At 44.8% G+C, this 19,442-nt stretch overlaps 1 protein-coding gene across 4 annotated transcripts in view; it reads left to right on the top strand.

The window, feature by feature from the left end:
- LOC140427710 (G protein-activated inward rectifier potassium channel 2-like) overlaps positions 1 to 16,569 on the top strand; it is a 281,740-nt gene extending 265,171 nt beyond the window's left edge. For all 4 annotated transcript variants that reach the window (XM_072513241.1, XM_072513242.1, XM_072513243.1 and 1 more), the window contains one exon: positions 12,650 to 16,569. In XM_072513241.1, the coding sequence (XP_072369342.1) occupies positions 12,650 to 12,990 (341 nt within the window). In that variant the 3' untranslated portion in view covers positions 12,991 to 16,569. The remainder of the gene's footprint in view (positions 1 to 12,649) is intronic.
- The last annotated feature ends 2,873 nt before the right edge of the window (positions 16,570 to 19,442 follow it).

Genomic DNA, 19,442 nt, shown 5'->3' with positions numbered 1-19,442 from the left:
AAGTACAACATTCTGACCCAATCAGGGCACATGTCCCACCTCTCTCGGCGAGAATGTAATCAAGAGTCATTTGATTTTTCAAGGCCCCAGTACAGAAAGGTAGCATTTCAGCGGAAATCTTGATCAGGGCTGCGGAGGTATCATTAACTACCTTTTCTACGATGACTGTCATTTTATTAAACTCTTTGGCTACCTTGGCATCACCAAAAATAGGAACAAACAAAGCAAACAACCTGTTACGTGCAGTAATGGCACGTTGACTTTTTTCCCCCTGCTACCTCTAATAGAGAAGGGGAATGATGAACAGCGGGTATCACATATCCCAGATAACATGATCCTGCCCAAAAACGTGGAAGCCAAGGATAGGATCTGTGGTCTCAAACAAAAGAAGTTCCATTGGAGGAAGTAAAGTGGGCAACACCTTCTGGGTACCAGCGGTCTGAGAAATTCCCACGGCTGGTAGAATTGTATAGGCATGTCAGCGGGGAAGAACCGAGAACGGCCTCTATTAATGTTGGAGTACATTTGTAAGCCCTACTTACATTAAAATAGTGGGTGCAATGACTATATCCCATCTCCAGGTCCTTAGGGTGATGACTTGTCAAACATACTGGCCCCGTCTGAATGAAGGTGGTTGGGAGGTTTATATCAGGAGGATTCTGGTCCCTGTCGTAGTTGGGTTAGTACCACCCTGAAAAGGTAGTCAGGGGGTAACCCACAGACCACCACAACTGAGCCTCCCCTCTCAGGAAGACCCAGGACTTGGTTCCCCGACATGTGGTGCCTCCCTCATGAGTTTGGGAAGAACGGCTGAGCTTTGGAAAATGTACCATTCTGCTGTTTCAGAAATAATAAAAGGAATAGACAAAAATGGAATACCCTCCGCTGAGTGGGTGGGAGTAGCAATGCATACCCAACAATTGGAAACATTGAAATCTTTGGCATACACCTTGGACATATAGAGAAAAGTGTTATTTAACTCCTTGCGAACCCTTTGGCCATGTCCTGTTAAACTGAAAAGACAACCAAAAATGAAAATTGCGGAAAACATTTTACAAAAATTAGATTCAATCATAATGAACTCGTTTAACATGTGAGGCATGGACACAGGACTTCTTTCTTTGGATCGTCACAGCTGCTGAGGTTGCGTGAAGCACCTTATAGGGTCCCCTCACTTGACTCTTGGCACAAGGTCGTGCCCGCCTTCAGGAGGGTCACCCTGGGCTGCCAATACCTGTAAGGAAGCAGAACTGACGGCATTTGTTAGATTTTGACAATATTTGAGTAATGCATCACTCATCAAATGACAATCAACTTTTCATAAGTCAATAGTCCCTGGCAAGAATATGGGTCTGCCAGTAATTACTTCAAATGGACTCAAGCCCGTGCTTCTCTGATACTGCACAGGACTAGTGGTAAGGCTTGAAGCCATGGCATTCCTTCTTGGTGATACTTAGATAATCGCTCTTTCAGAGTCTGGTTCATACGTTCCACTTGTCCTGACGATTGTGGGTGATAAGGGCAATGTAGCTCCCATTTAATGTTCAATAGCTTACAATCTTCTTTGCAAACAGCACCTGTAAAGTGGGTTCCGTTGTCTGAGTCTATGTTGGTTGGTACCCCCCACCTGGGAACATAGTCTTTGCATAGAACCTTAGCCATGCGGCTGGCTGTAGCTCTCCTGGCCGGGATGGTCTTTACCCACCTGGAGAACTTGTCCACCATTAACAGTGTACCTTTGACATGGTGGAAGGGTAATGTAATCAACCTGTATATGCTGGAATTGTCCTGCAGGGGCAGGAGGTCTTAACTGAGGCACTGATGTTATAGGTCCTGAATTGTTCTTCTGACAGGTGATGCAACGGTCTGCCACCACCTGGACATGTTTCTGGAATCCTCGATCCCACCGGCTTTTCTGGAATCTGTTGGGGGGGCAAGGTGCCCACATGAGTGGATCTGTTGGGCCAAAAAGGACATCAGTGACTGTGGCGCAATGGTCTGTCAGTCTCTGCTTGTCTCCAAATGCCATCTTCACGTAACTTGATACCTGCTTCCATCCATGTCCATTTTTCTTCTCATGAACACTCACTCTGCATTTTAGGTAGGTCTTGTAACAGGCTGCGCACTTCCAGTCTGTAGATTTGTTTTGGTCTCTCTGGAGAATTGCATTGGGAGGCGGTTTCTTTCGCTGCCTGGTCAGCGAGAGCGTTTCCTTGTGCTTCTGTGATGTCCTCTTTAGTTTGGGCCTTACATTTCAGAATGGCCACTTCTTTTAGCAGTTTTAAGACTTCTAGTAGGACCATAGAGCCAGAGATGTTTACAGCATGGAAACAGGCCCTTCGGCCCAGCTTGTCCATGCTGCCCAGTTTCTATCACTAAGCTAGTCCCACTTGCCTGCATTTGGCCCATATCCCTCTATACCCAACCCTGCCCATGTAACTGTCTAACTACTTTTTAAAGGACAAAATCATACCCGCCTCTACCACTGCCTCTAGCAGCCCATTCCAGATGCTCACCATCCACTGTGTGAAATAATTTCCCCTCTGGTCTCTTTTGTATCTCTCCCCTCTCACCTTAAACCTATGCCCTCTAGTTCTAGATTCCTCTACCTTTGGGAAAAGATGTTGACTATCTCCCTTATCTATGCTCCTCATTATTTTATAGACCTCTATAAGATCACCCCTAAGCCTCCTACACTCTAGGGAAAAAAAGTCCCAGTTTATCCAGCCTCTCCTTAAAACTCAGACCATTAAGTCCTGGTAGCATCCTCGTAAATCTCTACTGCCCTCTTTCTAGTTTAACAATATCCTTCCTATAATAGGGTGACCAGAACTGCACACAGTATTCCATGTGTGGTCTTACCAAAGTCTTGTACAACTTCAACAAGACGTCCCAACTCCTGTATTCAATATTCTGACCAATAAAACCTAGCATTCTGAATGCCTTCTTCACCACCCTGTCCACCTGCGACTCCACCTTCAAGGAGCTATGAACCTGTACTCTTAGATCTCTTTGTTCTGTAACTCTCTGCAACTTCCATTAACTGAGTAGGTCCTGGCCTGATTCGATCTGCCAAAATGCATCACCTCACATTTATCCAAATTAAACTTCATCTGCCATTCATCGGCCCACAGGCCCAATTAGTCAAGATCCTGTTGTAATCTTATATAACCTTCTTCACTATCCACTATGCCACCAATCTTGATGTCATCTGCAAACTTACTAACCATGCCTCCTACATTCTCATCCAAATCATTAATATATATAACAAATAACAGTGGACCCAGCACCGATCCCTGAGGCACACCGCGGGTCACAGGCCTCCATTTTGAAAAATAACCCTCCACAACCACCCTTTGGCTTCGGTCGCCAAGCCAATTTTGTATCCAATTGGCTATCTCACCTTAGATTCCGTGAGATTTAACCTTTTGCAACAGCCTACCATGTGGTACCCCATTCCCATTTCAAATAGATGTTCCTGCAGTGGAAAGAAATCCTCTCCTCTTCCATAATTGGCCAAAGTCATGAGCTATTCCAAAACCATACCTTGAGTCTGTATAGATATTAGCTGTCTGGTCTTTTGCCACACAACACGCTTCGGCTCGGGCCCTTAACTCACCTTGTTGGGCTGATGTCCCGGGGGGGCAAACTTCCCTTTGCCATAATGGTGTACAGGCTTGTGACTGCCCATCTTGCCCTCTGAATGCCATTTTCAACAAAGGCGGACCCATCTGTAAATGGTAGCACAGTGGTTAACACTGTTGCTTCACAGCACAAGGGCCCTAGGTTCGATTCCCAGCTTGGGTCACTGTCTGTGCGGAGTCTGCACCTTCTCCCTGTGTCTGCGTGGGTTTCCTCCGGGTGCTCCGGTTTCCTCCCACAAATCCTGGAAGACGTGCTGTTAGGTGAATTGGACATTCTGATTTCTACCTCAGTGTACCCGAACAGATGCCGGAGTATGGCGACTAGTGGCTTTTCACAGTAACTTCATTGCAGTGTTAATGTAAGCCTACTTGTGACAATAAGATTGTTAAATTTAAACCAAGTCTGGGTTTTGTTCCGGAACTTCTTCTACCAGGCACGTCTCCTCATTTCCTCTGTGATTTCAACACAGTCAAAGAACAAAGAAAAGTATAGCAGAGGAACAGGCCCTTCGGCCCTCCAAGCCTGTGCCGACCATGCTGCCTGTCTAAATTAAAATCTTCTGCACTTCCGGGGACCGTATCCTTCGATTACCATCCTATTCATGTATTTGTCAAGATGTCCCTTAAATGTCACTATCGTCCCTGCTTCCCCCACCTCCTCCGGCAGCGAGTTCCAGACACCCACTACCCTCTGTGTAAAAAACTTGCCTCGTACATCTACTCTAAACCTTGCCCCTCTCACCTTAAACCTATGCCCCCTAGTAATTGACCCCTCTACCCTGGGGAAAAGCCTCTGACTATCCACTCTGTCTATGCCCCTCATAACTTTGTAGACCTCTATCAGGGCGCCCCTCAACCTCTGTCATTCCAGTGAGAACAAACCGAGTTTATTCAACCGCTCCTCATAGCTAATGCCCTCCATACCAGGCAACATCCTGGTAAATCTCTTCTGCACTCCCTCTAAAGCCTCCACATCCTTCTGGTAGTGTGTCGACCAGAATTGAACACTATACCCCAAGTGTGGCCTAACTAAGGTTCTATACAGCTGCAACATGACTTGCCAATTCTTATACTCAATGCCCCGGCCAATGAAGGCAAGCATGCCTTATGCCTTCTTGACTACCTTCTCCACCTGTGTTGCCCCTTTCAGTGACCTGTGGATCTGTACACCTAGATCTCTCTGACTGTCAATAATCTTGAGGGTTCTACCATTCACTGTATATTCCCTACCTGCATTAGACCTTCCAAAATGCATCACCTCACATTTGTCTGGATTAAACTCCATCGGCCATCTCTCCGCCGAAGTCTCCAAACAATCTAAATCCTGCTGTATCCTCTGAAAGTCCTCATCGCTATCTGCAATTCCACCAACCTTTGTGTCCTCTGCAAACTTACTAATCAGACCAATTACATTTTCCTCCAAATCATTTATATTTATTACGAACAGCAAAGGTCCCAGCACTGATCCCTGCGGAACACCACTTGTCACAGCCCTCCAATCAGAAAAGCACCCTTCCATTGCTACTCTCTGCCTTCTATGACCAAGCCAGTTCTGTATCCACCTTGCCAGCTCACCCCTGATCCCGTGTGACTTCACCTTTTGTACCAGTCTGCCATGAGGGACCTTGTCAAAGGCCTTACTGAAGTCCATATAGATAACATCCACTGCCCTACCTGCATCAATCATCTTTGTGACTCCTCGAAAAACTCTATCAAGTTAGTGAGACACGACCTCCCCTTCACAAAACCAGGCTGCCTCTCGCTACTGCAGTCATGCTCTTCTCCTCCCCCCCTCTTGCTCCTCGGGAAGTGGGAGCATAGATGATGGGTTTACTGGGCTTGCCTGTTGGAAATGGTGATCAGGGACTTCCAAAACTGCTATCCACCTGGTCCATCTGGCTGTGGTGATTTTTGCGACTCTATTCATTGAGAGTAACGCATGGACCGTGTTAGGGCATATAATGGTCAGTTTTTGGTCTAGGACAATGCCTGCAGTAGCCATTACAGCCTGAGACTTGGCCTCCATGGCTCTCAGGCAACTTCCCCACCCAAGGGCTGTGTCCAGTTTTCCTGAATACTACCCAATTGGTATCTATTGATCCCCATGTTCCTGGGCTAGAATTGCTGTCATGTATCCTTCTTTCTCATGGTCAAACAAGGTGAATGGGTTCCTTTTGTTTGGAATTCCTAGTGTTGGGGCCTGTTTCAGATTCACAAAGGCCTCTTGCTGTTCTGTTGTGAGGACGACATCCTCTTTTTATTTTCGATTTCCTTTCAAAATGTCATTCAATGGCTGTGCCAACTGCGTGCACGAATCAATCCAATTTCTGTTAAAGTTACACAAACCCAAAAAGGATCTCAGTTCTTGGACAGTGTCCCAAAGGACTCACAACGTACGGTTAGCCCATTTAAAGGCAAAACAGTATAAGACCGATGCAGTAAGAACAGTGGACGGGGAACAAAGAATTACCCGAGCCAATTATGACCTACGGTTGGTCCCTGAACCAGCTGAACCGGAAAAGATTGATTGATGGTCAAAAGAATAACCTAATCCCAAGAAAGGGGGAATGGGAACATGGAAAGAGCTTGAGCCATTACAAAATATTTACAATCTCCACCCATTGGACGCTACCCCATTGAATGTTTTTAAGTAAAAGATAGATAGATTTTTGGACAGTAAAGGAATTAAGGGTTATGGTGAGCGGGCGGGTAAGTGGAGCTCAGTCACAAGAAGATCAGCCATGATCTCATTGAATGGCGGAGCAGGCTTGAGGGGCCAGTTGGCTACTCCTGCTCCTAGTTCTTATGTCCTTATGTTCTGAATAACCGACTCACGGACGCTCAATTTAGATTCCGTCAGGTCCATTCGTAGCTTGACCTCATTATAGCCTTAGTCCAAATGTGGACAAAAGCCCTGAACGCAAGAGGTGAGGTGAGAGTGATTGCCCTTGACATCAAGGCAGCATTTGAACGAGTGTGGCATCAAGGAGCTCTTTGCAGAATTGGGGTCAATGGGAAGCAGGGGGAGTCCTACCTGGCACAAAGGAAGATGGTTGTGTTTGTTGGAGGTCAATCATCTCAATCGCAGGACATCACTACAAGAGTTCCTCAGCGTAGTGTCCTAGACCCAACCATCTTCAGCTGCTTCACCAAATACCTCCCTCCAACCTTCTTTTGTCTGTTGAATAAAGGCCATTTTGGTCTGTTCCATAAATTAACAGCTTCAAGTCTAAAGCTGATGCTCCTGAAATCGCATAGTCCCAGAATGGAAGAATTCTGCCCGTAGTTAGAGGAAGAGATCTCTGAAGGCAGAAGGGCAGGTTAACAGGGTGGTGAAGAAGGCATATGGGACACTTGCCTTTATCAATCGAGGCATAGATTACAAAAGCAGGGATGTCATGTTGGAGTTGTATAGAACTTTGCTGAGGCCACAGCTGGGGTACTGTGTGCAGTTCTGGTAACTACATTATAGGAAGGATGTGATTGCACTGGAGAGAGTGCAGAGGCGATTCACCAGGATGTTGCCTGGGATAGAATATTTAAGTTATGAAGAGAGATTGAATAGGCTTGTTTTTATTTTGCTGGAGCAGAGATGATTGAGGGGCGGCCTGATTGAGCTGTACAAGGTTATGAGTCATGATGTGGAGATGCCGGCGTTGGACTGGGCATTGCTGAGTGGCATTGATAGGCTGGATAGGGAGCAGCTGTTCCCCCTTGTTAAACGGTCCGTTACGAGGGGACACAAGTTCAAGGTGAGGGACAGGAGGTTTAGGGGAGATTTGAGGAAAAAACTTTTATACCCAGAGGGTGGTGAAGGTCTGGGATGCACTACCTGGGAGGGTGGTATCATAGAATTTACAGTGCAGAAGGAGGCCATTCGGCCCATCAAGTCTGCACCGGCTCTTGGAAAGAGCACCCTACCCAAGCCCACACCACTCTATCCCCATAACCCAGTAACCCCACTCAACCGACACTAAGGGCAATTTTGGACACTAAGGGCAATTTAGCACGGCCAATCCACCTAACCTGCACATCTTTGGACTGTGGGAGGAAACCGGAGCACCCAGAGGAAACCCACACACACACGGGGAGAACGTGCAGAGTCCGCACAGACAGTGACCCAGCCGGGAATCGAACCTGGGACCCTGGAGCTGTGAAACAACTGTGCTAACCACTGTGCTACTGTGCTGCCCCTTAGAGGCGGGTTGCCTCACATCCTTTAAAAGGTACCTGGATGAGCACTTGGCACGTCATAACATTCAAGGCTATGGGCCAAGGGTGGCAAATGGGATTAGATAGACAGGTTAGGTGTCTTTCATGCGTCGGTGCGGAGTGGATTGGCCGAAGGGCCTCTTCTGCACTGTATTATTCTGTAATTCTGAGGCGGATTTACAGTTATTGGGGACTTGCATCTGCTTCACTTTTGAGATCCACTGCTGGAACCATCTGTGCCATGGCCCGTTGTGTTTCATTGTCAATGTGCCCCGGGGAAGAAGCAACAAAGGCAATCATCAAACAGTTCCCACTACACAAAGCACAGACGTATTTTTTTGGCAAAAATATACTTTATTCGTAAAATATCTGAAAAAACATTACAAACATTTGAAAATGGCCATCACACAAAGTGCAATAAGATTCAGGTTCTCTACATTGTTCATGTTGCACTCTGAGGTGCTTAATACAGCCAAAGAAACATTACAGGCATTTTAAAATGGTCACTATAAATGATGTAAAGGGATATAAGTTCCCTACATAGATCAAGTTGCACTCTGAGGTGCTTCAATTTGATTGTGATAGATGGAATATTCACTGTTTACATTCACTGTGGGTCAGGCAGTCCGAGGGGGTTCTGTACAATTCCCAGCCCCTCAGTTCACTATGACTGACAGGTCTTAGCCAGCAATCTTTCCCCATTGCGCTTCTGTGGTAGCTGCCCCAGGCGTTAGTGCGTCCCTCAGCACATAATCCTGGGCATTGGAATGTGCCAGTCTGCAACACTCAATGGGGGGGCAACTCTTTCCACTGGAAGACTAACACATTTCTGGCAGATCAAAGAGCGTCTTTCATCAAGTTGATGATCCTCCAGCAACGGTTGATGTTTTTCTTGGTGTGTGTCCCTGGCAACAGCCCGAAGAACACAGAGCCCTGCAGATCGGAGCTCCCCGAGATGAACCTCAACAAAAACCACCTCAGCTCCCCCCAGACTTTCCTTGCAAGGACAGTTCCACAAGGAGGCGGAGAACAGTCTCCTCCCCACCATAGTTACCTACACCTGGCATGTAAGTACACTCACTCTCAAGCCTCAAACTTGAAGAGCTGCAACTTCAGTACTGCCAATAGAGCGACACTCCAGTACAAACCAGTGCCTTTAATGTAGAGGTTGGGAAAATTGGAGGGAAAAGATTCTGATTGGAAATATTCCCTTTTCTCTCTCTGCTACAGACTAGGTCCACCAAACTAAGAGTCGAGCCTCCTTTAAAATGACTTTTGTTGCAGATGATATTTTACAGACATCAATGATAGCTTGATAGTAAAACAGTGATGCAGTATTATATCACAGTGATGTGTCAGATCTTTGCAGTGGAAAGGCACAGGTTGCTGATCTGCAGGGCAATGTTAAGGCAAGTATCAGCAGCCCCTTAGAGCAAGAATCAGAACTGCAGCTGGCTAGAGTTAGCTGTTAGCTCCAAGTGATACTGACAAAAGCTTGGGAGCAAATCAGGCATTCACCCTGCAGGGCATGTTGAGGAAGAAAATTCTTTAAAATGTAACACACATCAAAAGAAATGTAGCTGCGATTACACAAGTATTTTCTCTCATTGGGGTGATCACATTTGCATCACTTACCTTATACACCGAATACATAAATGTCATTGCAGCTGTTCAATAGCAACCTTGTTATGCAACATCTGCCACGTGAATTCCCGTGCAGTTTGATGCGGAATGTACAACAAAATGTTTAGGGGTTTGATATTTCTGAAATCATAATATCTGAACCATTTAAAAATTATAACATGCTGTAGTAAATAATGATGTACAAAATAAGGCCTTCATGGGATTGGTTGAAGTCAGGAGGGAAGGAAAGAAAAGTGTCTTGTGTCAATTTCATTGTACAATAGAATGGTTCTAATTTGACATTCTATGTGAGTGGTGGTGTTCTTATTGAAGGCACCATGAGCGTGCATTCCAATAGGCAAGGAAGCATGGGATGTTTGTCTGAAATTCCTTGTTAATATTATTGTTAGTAATTTATGGGCTACATGGTTGCATTAAGTCATAATATTGGGCATTCATGATTTGAGACTCACCAGTGTGACTGTCGAGCCATAGCATCACCACAATATGTTTCCTCAGACTTAACCTCAGAAATTGCTGGTGGCAATATTAACACACAAATGTTTAAAGCATTTGGACCACATTCCTCTGTCCATTATTAGAATGGAGTCCTTAAGTATGTTACTGAGAGATGACTTTCCTTCCCCCCCCCCTCCCCCCCTCTCATTGTGAGGAAGTAGTTGCCCATATTCGCCAGTTAAGACAAGGAACTCAATGTCTGGAGGAAACTGCTCGTGTGAGCCGAGATGTTCATATGTTTAGACAAACATACCAGACTTAGCAGATCTCATTTACTTTGTCAAGCGTAGTGAAACGTTTGAGAACAATAAATTGGTAAGAACTCATTGCCGGATGTAATCCTTCTAAAACTGATCATAAGACGTTGCAGGATTCTGTGCATTTGTGCTCCATCATATTGAATTGCAGCTATTTGTTTGGGCAAATTCTCAACTCAACAGCATAAAGCTTTCACAGGGGGCTTTAAGAACCAACTCATATCTTATTCGTTTCTTCAAGGTCATCTCCTATTCACGTCAAAGTTGAACATGATAAAGTAAAATTATCAAGAAACGTCAAATTTCAAATAGTTCAACCATAATAACTTTATTGCAGCAATGGATAATTAAGTATGTTTATATCTTAGACCTATTGCAAACCGAGGATGGAATACACTGTAAACTCAGCAGAAAATCGGCAGAAACAATAGGAAAAGGGGGAAAAAACAGCTCACCCTGTTTGTCCACAGTCTTCACTAAAATTACAATGGGAGAGTGGAAACATTCTGTGAAAAAGTTATCCCAAGAGGTTTCTGCATGGCAAAAGAGGTACTGGGAGGAAGAATCAACAAATTCCTCACTGTGAATTCAAAATTAGTGTTGATAAAGGTTTGAAGGTACATTTTGTTTGCATTAATAACATGGAATTTTTTATTTAAATGTTTTATAATTTAGTATACCCAATTCATTTTATCCAATTAAGGGGCAGTTCAGCATGGCCAATCCACCTACCCCGCACATCTTTGGGTTGTGGGGACGAAACCCACGCAGACATGGGGAGAATGTGCAAACTGCACATGGACAGTGACCCAGAGCCGGGATCGAACCTGGGACCTCGGCGCTGTGAGGCAGCAATGCTAACCACTGCGCCACCGTGCTGCCCAACATGGAATTTTTTTAATCATCATATAGGAATTTGGCATTTGGCAAATTAGATTTTTTTTTCCGGGCAAGAGAAATTGGATGACTCTGTGTCAAATCATCCAGACTCGAAGCGTTAGCTCCCTTCTCTCTCCACAGATGCTGTCAGACCTGCTGAGATTGTCCATTTTTTTCTGTTTTTGTTTCAGATTCAAGCATCCGCAGTAATTTGCTTATAACTTTTTTGACTGCTTTTTACTGTCAAGGAAGTGTAACGGGGAATTTCATGTTCATGCACGCCTGCCTGAACCAATCATGATTGAACATTTTCCATACTACATTGGGAAGAGCAGTAGGGAGCTATATTGAAAATGGGGCTTACACTTGAGCACTTCCCGTGCTTACAAGATATTGAACCGGGTTCTGTGCTTTCAATGATGACATAACTATTGGCAATTGTCATCATTACAGTTGTGAAACAGCAGAAACATCTGGCATCTGCATATTCTGCACATGTGAAGATGAATGTGGAAATCCAGAAGTTACTGCCAGTGAATCACTGTTCCTCCACATGGCTCGGTGCTGATGTACCACTAATGGTAACCTTTAGAAATCATTTGAACTGATCTGAAATATTCCTTTAATGCTTCCCATTCCAGTTAAAAAAACATTCCTTGTTGAAAGAAGTGTTACTGGATGTTTTATGGTATATACTAAGTTCTAATCACTTGTGAACAACCTCTCTGGTCCTGAAAAACCTAATTTTATATTTGTCGACTACCAAATTTCTATATTATGATAATTCCATGTTTTTAATATTCAAAAGAAACTTTTAAAAGTTTGATATTTCAGCTTCCAATTTGTTACTAAGTGTATGTCCCAATCTTTATTTCTCTTTCTGTAAAATGTACAAGAAGTGCATAATGATCAGTGCATTTTAGTTTCTGGTTTGCTGTCAGTGAGACTTCTTCAATGTGATTGGTTGCATGGTCTGCTTGATGACATCACTGTTGCTGGATGCTGGATATCCTCCATAATTGGAGCCACGATAAAATTAATATCAGGAAAGAGGAAATCCAGCCACAAGATCTTAGTGCACTGCTTTCTTTGATCAGTGAGTTCACTATGCAACTGATCGCATAATCGGGGCCAAAATGGCTGGAAAACTATCTTGTTCAAGTGTTAGTGTATGCATACTTAACTAAATATTTGCATGATTGCTATTTTTACCGACACTCTAAACTATTTGCATTTATGTATCACAATTTTCATTTATATATCACTTTTAACAGAGCAAATGTCACACAGTGCTTCAGAGGAACGTAGTCAAAGTGTCAGCGCATCACAGGAGACATTAGGACAGGTGATCAAAAGCTAAGCAAAGAGCAGAAGGAGAACGGGGGTTATAGTTTATCCATACTGTTTAAGGGTCAAAGTAGATGAGCGTATCAAAACAATATGAGCTCTGTATAATTAATACACATAAAAGATAAAAAGTATTTATTCATCGTGGATGCATTTCTTTTTACATAGGTATGACATGCCAAGCACGGAGTTCATACGTTACCACTGAGATACTGTGGGGTTACCGCTTCATGCCTGTCCTGTCGTTGGAGGAGGGATTTTATGAGGTTGATTACAACAATTTTCACGAAACCTACGAGATAAAGACCCCGTCCTGTAGCGCCAAAGAAATGGCGGAGATGGTCAGCAAGGTGGAGCTGCCCCTTACCTGGTCAGTCTCCACCAAGCTCAACGAGGAGGAGGAGGAGGAAGAGGAAGATGAGGAGGCGCCAGCTGAGGAAAAGGGCCACGAGGAGCAAACGGAGCAGAACGGGGAGGTTACAAATCTAGAGAACGAATCCAAGGTGTGAGGCGGAAGAAAAGTCTGTTTGCCGCAAGAGAGACAGGAATATCATGTGTTTGTTTGCGTAGTAATGAAAGAGATCAGAGTGTGAAGCGTCCACCTGCCCAACACACTGAAGGATTAGACATTTGAACAGAGGAAAACATTAAAGAAATGGGAGGGGAGGGAGGAATGGTGGAAAGGGCAGGGTGTGGAGGAGGAAAATGGTCTGAATTAACAGGCCAGTGTTTGATTTACAAGGGGATTTTTACTTTCTTAATATAGACACAAAACCTGTGTTCAATATAGAGCTTGGCTAAAAGGCCTATCAGCCACAATAGAGCATACATGTGTTCTGAAGCTAGTTAGAATTCCACGCTGGAAGAGCAAACTGTCAGCTTTTTTAAGCATCCAGCCTTTTGAGTAGCGAGCACATATTCCTGATGCTCTGCTGTAGAGTGAATGCAGCTAAATGGTCCCTTTCTATGTTTCAAAAAATAATATATATGTGTATAAACAGACTGTTTAGGCAGTGATATTACTAGATTCAAACAAGATCTCAGGAAGGTTGATGGGCAGGTGGAAGATGTGGCATATTTTAAGAGGCGTTGCTATATTTTCACTGAAGCTACTGCAAGAACTATTTTTGGATGTTGTTTACAAGTGGCTTTCTTTTTTAAACCTAGTCGCCCTTTGTAATTTCCAATGTTACTTCCTTTGAAAAGAAAGGCCCGGCATCCTTTCAAAGTCTCACACCCGCCCTCCCAAATCACACAGGAGGCCTGGTCCGTTTTGACCGCGAAACTCTCAATTAAGGCGGGGGGAAAAAACCACCATCGCGTCCCGCAGCCCGGTGCTTGCAATATTTCGATGCAAGTCAGCAACATGGATGTCGCCAAACAACCAGGAACGCGCTGACGTGTAAACTGAATCCTGGGAAGGTGGTAAAGTTGGAGCGGAATAAGTCAAGCTTGTGCCATCGTCGCCAGCAGACCCATTATCAAAACTGGCTAAACGACCAAGGGGTTGCCCACTCACAAAATTTCGACTACCCTTTTGAGAAGGAGAAGAACCCACTGTATATTTTCAGCATTTTAGTTGCATTTTTTTTAATTTCAAGATTGAAAGATGTCACGTCAAAACAAGTACAAAAACCTACATCACCTACAATATGTTACTGTGTAAACATACACACCATGGGAACCAGCTAGGGGATTTTGGGACTTTTTGGCGAATGTCGATGATTTGTACAGAAATGGAGCACTTTAAATCTGAGCATCAGTTTGATAGGGTGTGACTTTAAAACATCTGTTTGAAGTGTAGGGGGGGGGGTGCTGGCTAAACGGGACATCCTGTAATGTGGTCTAATCCTTTCACATTGTAAAACTGCATTATTGCCATTTCTTATTCTGCCCTGTACATAACTATTGGGTAGTTCAGTGAATTCAGGGCTGCCATGTTCGGCCTAGGATTTGGAGAACAGGCCTCTTTTAAAGTGAGCTCTCCCGGGCGTTTGTAAAATATGCACTCGGCCAAAAACCTTCTTTCCTTAAAGTAGAAATTCACGTTCCCCTGCTTACTTCTCTGTTGCTGTGACGGTGCCAAATTATTACGCTTCAGGTAATTATGCTTTTTTAAACATTTTCTTTGAACATTTCCCTTGAACAGATATAAAAGTAGTGAAAATGGAAAGGCCATTTAGCTGACAGACAAGCATCATCCAATTGAGTAATGGGTCTTTTTGCTTTTCATTGGTTCCGTGAGGCAGTCACAAGGATGGATGTGTTGGCCGACAAATGGCTGGAGTCTGGGGCAAGTTATGTGATGAAACCTCAAGGAATACATTGAATAGCGGTTGGCAACCCTATCTGTATCCTGCATCAACCCTTCCCCCCCTCCCCTCATTCCTCCCTCCACCCCCACCACCCCTCCATCACCCGTCTTGTTGTATGCTTAAAAGACGAGTGGCCGTAATTCAGAAAATCAAGAGATATGCAGATAACATGGGAAACTAAGGCAAAAGATCTGCCATGACCTTATTAATATCAGCAGATTAAAGGGCCGTATGGTCTGAACCTCCTCCTAATTTGTATGTTACATTGACACACAGAGAGAAGCTGCATGCTGTGTGTGACTTTTCAGCTTCAAACTCACAAGAGTTTTGAAGAATACAGTTTCGATACCACCGGGAATAGAAACAGATCTGGCCAGTAGCTTCCAAATCACTGCTTTTTACAACACGGTAAGTTTTCATTCTAATATTTTTAAAGGTACAGCCGCAGTTTATATCTGAAAGGGATGTTTTATACTTTCCTTTGTTCTTCTACATCTTTGTAGAATGATGCTCAGGACGCCTTGAAGTGCTTTACAGACAGACAATAAATTACTTTTGAAGTGTTGTAACTTAGGGAGTGAGGCAGCCAATTTCCATGGAGCAATCCCCCCACAACAGCAATGTGATAATAACCAAGTGGTTCCGTGGTGATGTGTTTTGAGGGGCGAATAATGACCAGGACACAAAGTGAGAACTTTCCTGATCTTCTTCAAAATCGTGCCATGGGATCTTTTAAGTTCACCTGAGAGGAAAGCGAGGTCTTGGTTTGACAGCTCACCAATAAGCAGACACCTCCAATAGTGCAGCTTCCTTCAGTATTCGACTAAAGGGTCAGCCGAGATTTTGTCCTCAGGTTCCTGGAGTGGGACTTGAACCCACAACCTTCTGATTCAGAGATAAGAGTGCTACCAGCTGAACCACGGGCCGACACAGAACCATCCTGTTTACTTGATCTCATTATAAACATGAACAAGCAGCCCTAGTTCACAACTAGGATTGCCAACTCTGCCAAAGTTGGGTGTATTCCTGGAGATTTCATCATGTGTCCTCCAGTCTCCTATTGCCCCTCCTCCACGACTGGTCAACACCACGGCCATCTTGGGGCACACTGTCCTCCCAACCAAATCAGTAAGCAAACAGACCCTCCATTAACAAATTGCATGAAACGCAGCTTCAGTTAAACATATCTCCAATATAATTTTAGATAAACGAAAGTGTGTTGTGTTTTTTTTTAAACCTGTTGATTTTTCTTCTCCAGGATTACTTATAGCAGTGACCTGGGTTTCAGTCTTTAACTGAAGGTTTGGCAACACCAGTCACAGCCCAGCCACCATTTTCACAAAACTGCAGTCAGTATGTTTTGAGAAAGCATTTCTCATTTGCAGAATGTGTGTGAAGGTAATTCAGGTAAGCAGTGGAAGGAACGTGCCTCTCCGCAAACATTCCCACTCCTGCCAGTAGTCACCCCGCTCCAGAACTGCATTTTGCACATTCTGTGTGCTTTACGAGCCCTCACTCAGACTTTCCTCAATCGGACTTTACACGTGGAGACGGAAGCTGCCAGCAATTTGAATGGTGGAGGTGGCAATTTTGAAAATTGTGCCATATAGTTAACACTGAACGTACACCATCATTATCATCAGTCTTATAGTAACCCTTCGGAGCACCAAACGTCTGAAGTGCTTTTTTGATTCTGCATAACAGCTAGAATATGAATTTCTGTACATTTTTTATGCTGAATGTTTTCAAGTGAAATTAAAGAAATGCACGACAGCACATCTGATTGGTCTTTCTTTCTAACTTGTTTTCCATAAAGTGACAACCTTTTAACATTGACACAGGCAAAATCATTACGACATTCCTCAATGGATTCAAGTTACACCGCCAATGAGAATCGTCAAGAAACAAACCACATAGTTTGAGAAAAAAATACATTCCTTCAACAATTATCTCCAAGTCACTTTGATGCGTGTTCTTCTGGGTACAAAGTAAGGAAATGTCTTACTTAAGTTCTCCTGATTTCCTTACTTAATCTTGGTGGGTAGTTGCCTGAACCTCAGAGAAATGGTAGTTAACTATGCTTCCCTGGTGATCTCACATCAGTTATTGTTTCCCTATTCATTCATGGGAATTTATTTATTTCCCATTCCTAATTGTCCTTGAGCTGAGTTGTTTGCTCAGTCAATTCAGGGGCATTTTCAAGAGTCAATTGTAAATCTGGAGTCACATGTTGGCCAGCCCAGATAAGGATGGTAGAAAATGGGTTTTTACAACATTAGACCCATGCCAGCGCGATGCTCTGCGGCCCCTGCTCTGCGCACTCCTGTGGGGTCTACTGTAGGCATGGTCTTTGGGGGGGCCATGTGCTGCCCGGCCGGCAGGGTGGCACCCAGTTTTGGAGGGGGGGGGGGGAGAAACGGCCGTTGATTCTCTGCGCAACCACTGGCCAAGGGGGGGGGGTTAAGTGGGGTGCACAGCCAGATGGGTGCCTTGCAGGCTGCAGCAATGGCGCCCATGCCTGGACACACCTCAATCCCATGGCCCATCCCCTTGTCACCCCCCCCCTGCGCTATACCCCGCATCCCTGACACATGCCCTTCCCCCTCCCCTCCCAGCCAGCAGCAAGACCGACAGCCCATGGCTGCGTCTTTGGGACCATGTCTTAACTCTTCTTTTACCCCCATCAGCCACGGCGCCTGTTTCTCGATTTTAAATGCTACGAGTGAATCACGGCGTCAGTACTTCTGCCTGACATAGGCGGAACTGGCGCCGGCATCAATTTTCTGCTCAGGTGCGATTCTTCACCCAATCGCGTTTTGCGATTCCAGTGTCTCTGGACAGAGAATCCCGCACAAAGCGTTTGTAAAAGTCAGGGACCCCTAAAACTTTTTCCTGAAAGATTGGTCTCAAAAATTCAATTTATAGGGGTATATACTGCAACATTCATGCCACCCAAGTGCCAAGCAATGATCAATTCCAACAAGAGAGAATCTAATCATTCCACACTTGACATTAAAGGGCATCACCATCACTGAATCCCTTACTATCAACATCCTGGGGGTTACACTTGACCAGAAACTGAACTGGGCCAACCGTATAAATAATGTAGCTCCAAGAACAGGTCAGAGGCTAGGAATTCTGTGGTAAGTAACTAACCTCCTGACTCCCCAAAGCCTGCCCACCGTAGCGGTTACAAGTCAGGAGTGTGATGGAATACTCCCCATTTGCCTGGATGAGTGTAGCTCCAACAACACTCAAGAAGCCCAAACCATTCGGGACAAAGTAAACTGTTTGATGGACACCTGAACCACCACCTTAAACATTCACTCACTCCGCTGCCAACCCCTAGAGGCAGCAGTGTGTGTACCATACACAAGATGCAGTGCAGCAACCCGCCAAGCCTCCTTCAACAGCACCTTCCAAACCCATGACCTTTATCATCTACACAGACAAGGACATCAGTTGCATGAGAGCACAAGTGAAAAAACTCTTCATTAAGGGTGTTCCACTGGCCACTCTTCAATCTCCTGGCAGTTGCCCACGTTGAGGGAAGATTCGAAGATTATTGGAAGCCTTCCATTTTCTCCAAACTCACTTAAGAAATTTGGGATGCAAGCCATTCAAACTGGGTGACTCGTCCACTTTAATTGTAGCCAACTTTCCCAGTACACCCTATCAATTTTTTTACCCCATCAATTATCTCTGCCATCTTCACCTTTACAGTATTTTGTCAGCATCCTTTTCCTTAGTAAAGACCAATACAAATAAATCCCTATTACCCCACACCTACTAAAAGCTTCATGCCCATCTCATTTTGGGGGGCACGGCACCACAGTGGTTAGCACAGTTGCTTCACAGCTCCAGGGTCTCGGGTTCTTTTCCCGGCTTGGGTCACTGTCTGTGCAGAGTCTGCACGTTCTCCCCGTGTCTGTGTGGGTTTCCTCCGGGTGCTCCGGTTTCCTCCCACAGTCCAAAGATGTGCAGGTTAGGTGGATTGGCCATGATAAATTGCCCTTAGTGTCCAAAAGGGTTGGCTGGGTTACTGGGTTGCGGGGATCGGGTGGAGAGGTGGGCTTGGGTGGGGTGCTCTTTCCAGGGGCCGGTGCAGATTGGATTGGCCAAAATGGCCTCCTTGTGCACTGTAAATTCTATGACCTCTCCCTTAAATCTTCCTCATTTAGACTCTCCAAGTCCAAATCATCAGCATGGTGACAAGAATGCATTGTTGCTCTTCGCCCTCCTTGACTTCTCTGTGATCCTCGATGGTTTAATGCACTACGTCCCCCATCAGCTCTCCTTTGTGGTCCACCTCGATGATAGCAACCCTGCTTGTCCCAACAGTACCAGCACATCTGCTAAAATTGTTTCTCCTCGCATGCCTGGACCTTCACCTCCAGTGTCTACCTAAGGTTCATCCTTGAAGCCCCCCCCTCCAGATCACAATGTCACTGTAATATTGTGGATAAATGTGGGCTTGGGTTTGATGTGTAAACGGATGATGCTTAGTTGCTCCTCTCCATTACTATCTAGGCATCAGGTTGTGAATGAGCCAGTGTTTTCGTTGATATTGAGTCAAAACAACTGAAGACATTTGGGAACTCCTGTTCAATGAAAGATGCACAAGGCAAGGCAAAAATAAAATTTCA

Source organism: Scyliorhinus torazame, chromosome 8, assembly GCF_047496885.1.
Source record: "Scyliorhinus torazame isolate Kashiwa2021f chromosome 8, sScyTor2.1, whole genome shotgun sequence".
Classification (NCBI taxonomy): Eukaryota; Metazoa; Chordata; class Chondrichthyes; order Carcharhiniformes; family Scyliorhinidae; genus Scyliorhinus; species Scyliorhinus torazame.
This window is presented reverse-complemented; position numbering and strand designations above follow the sequence as displayed.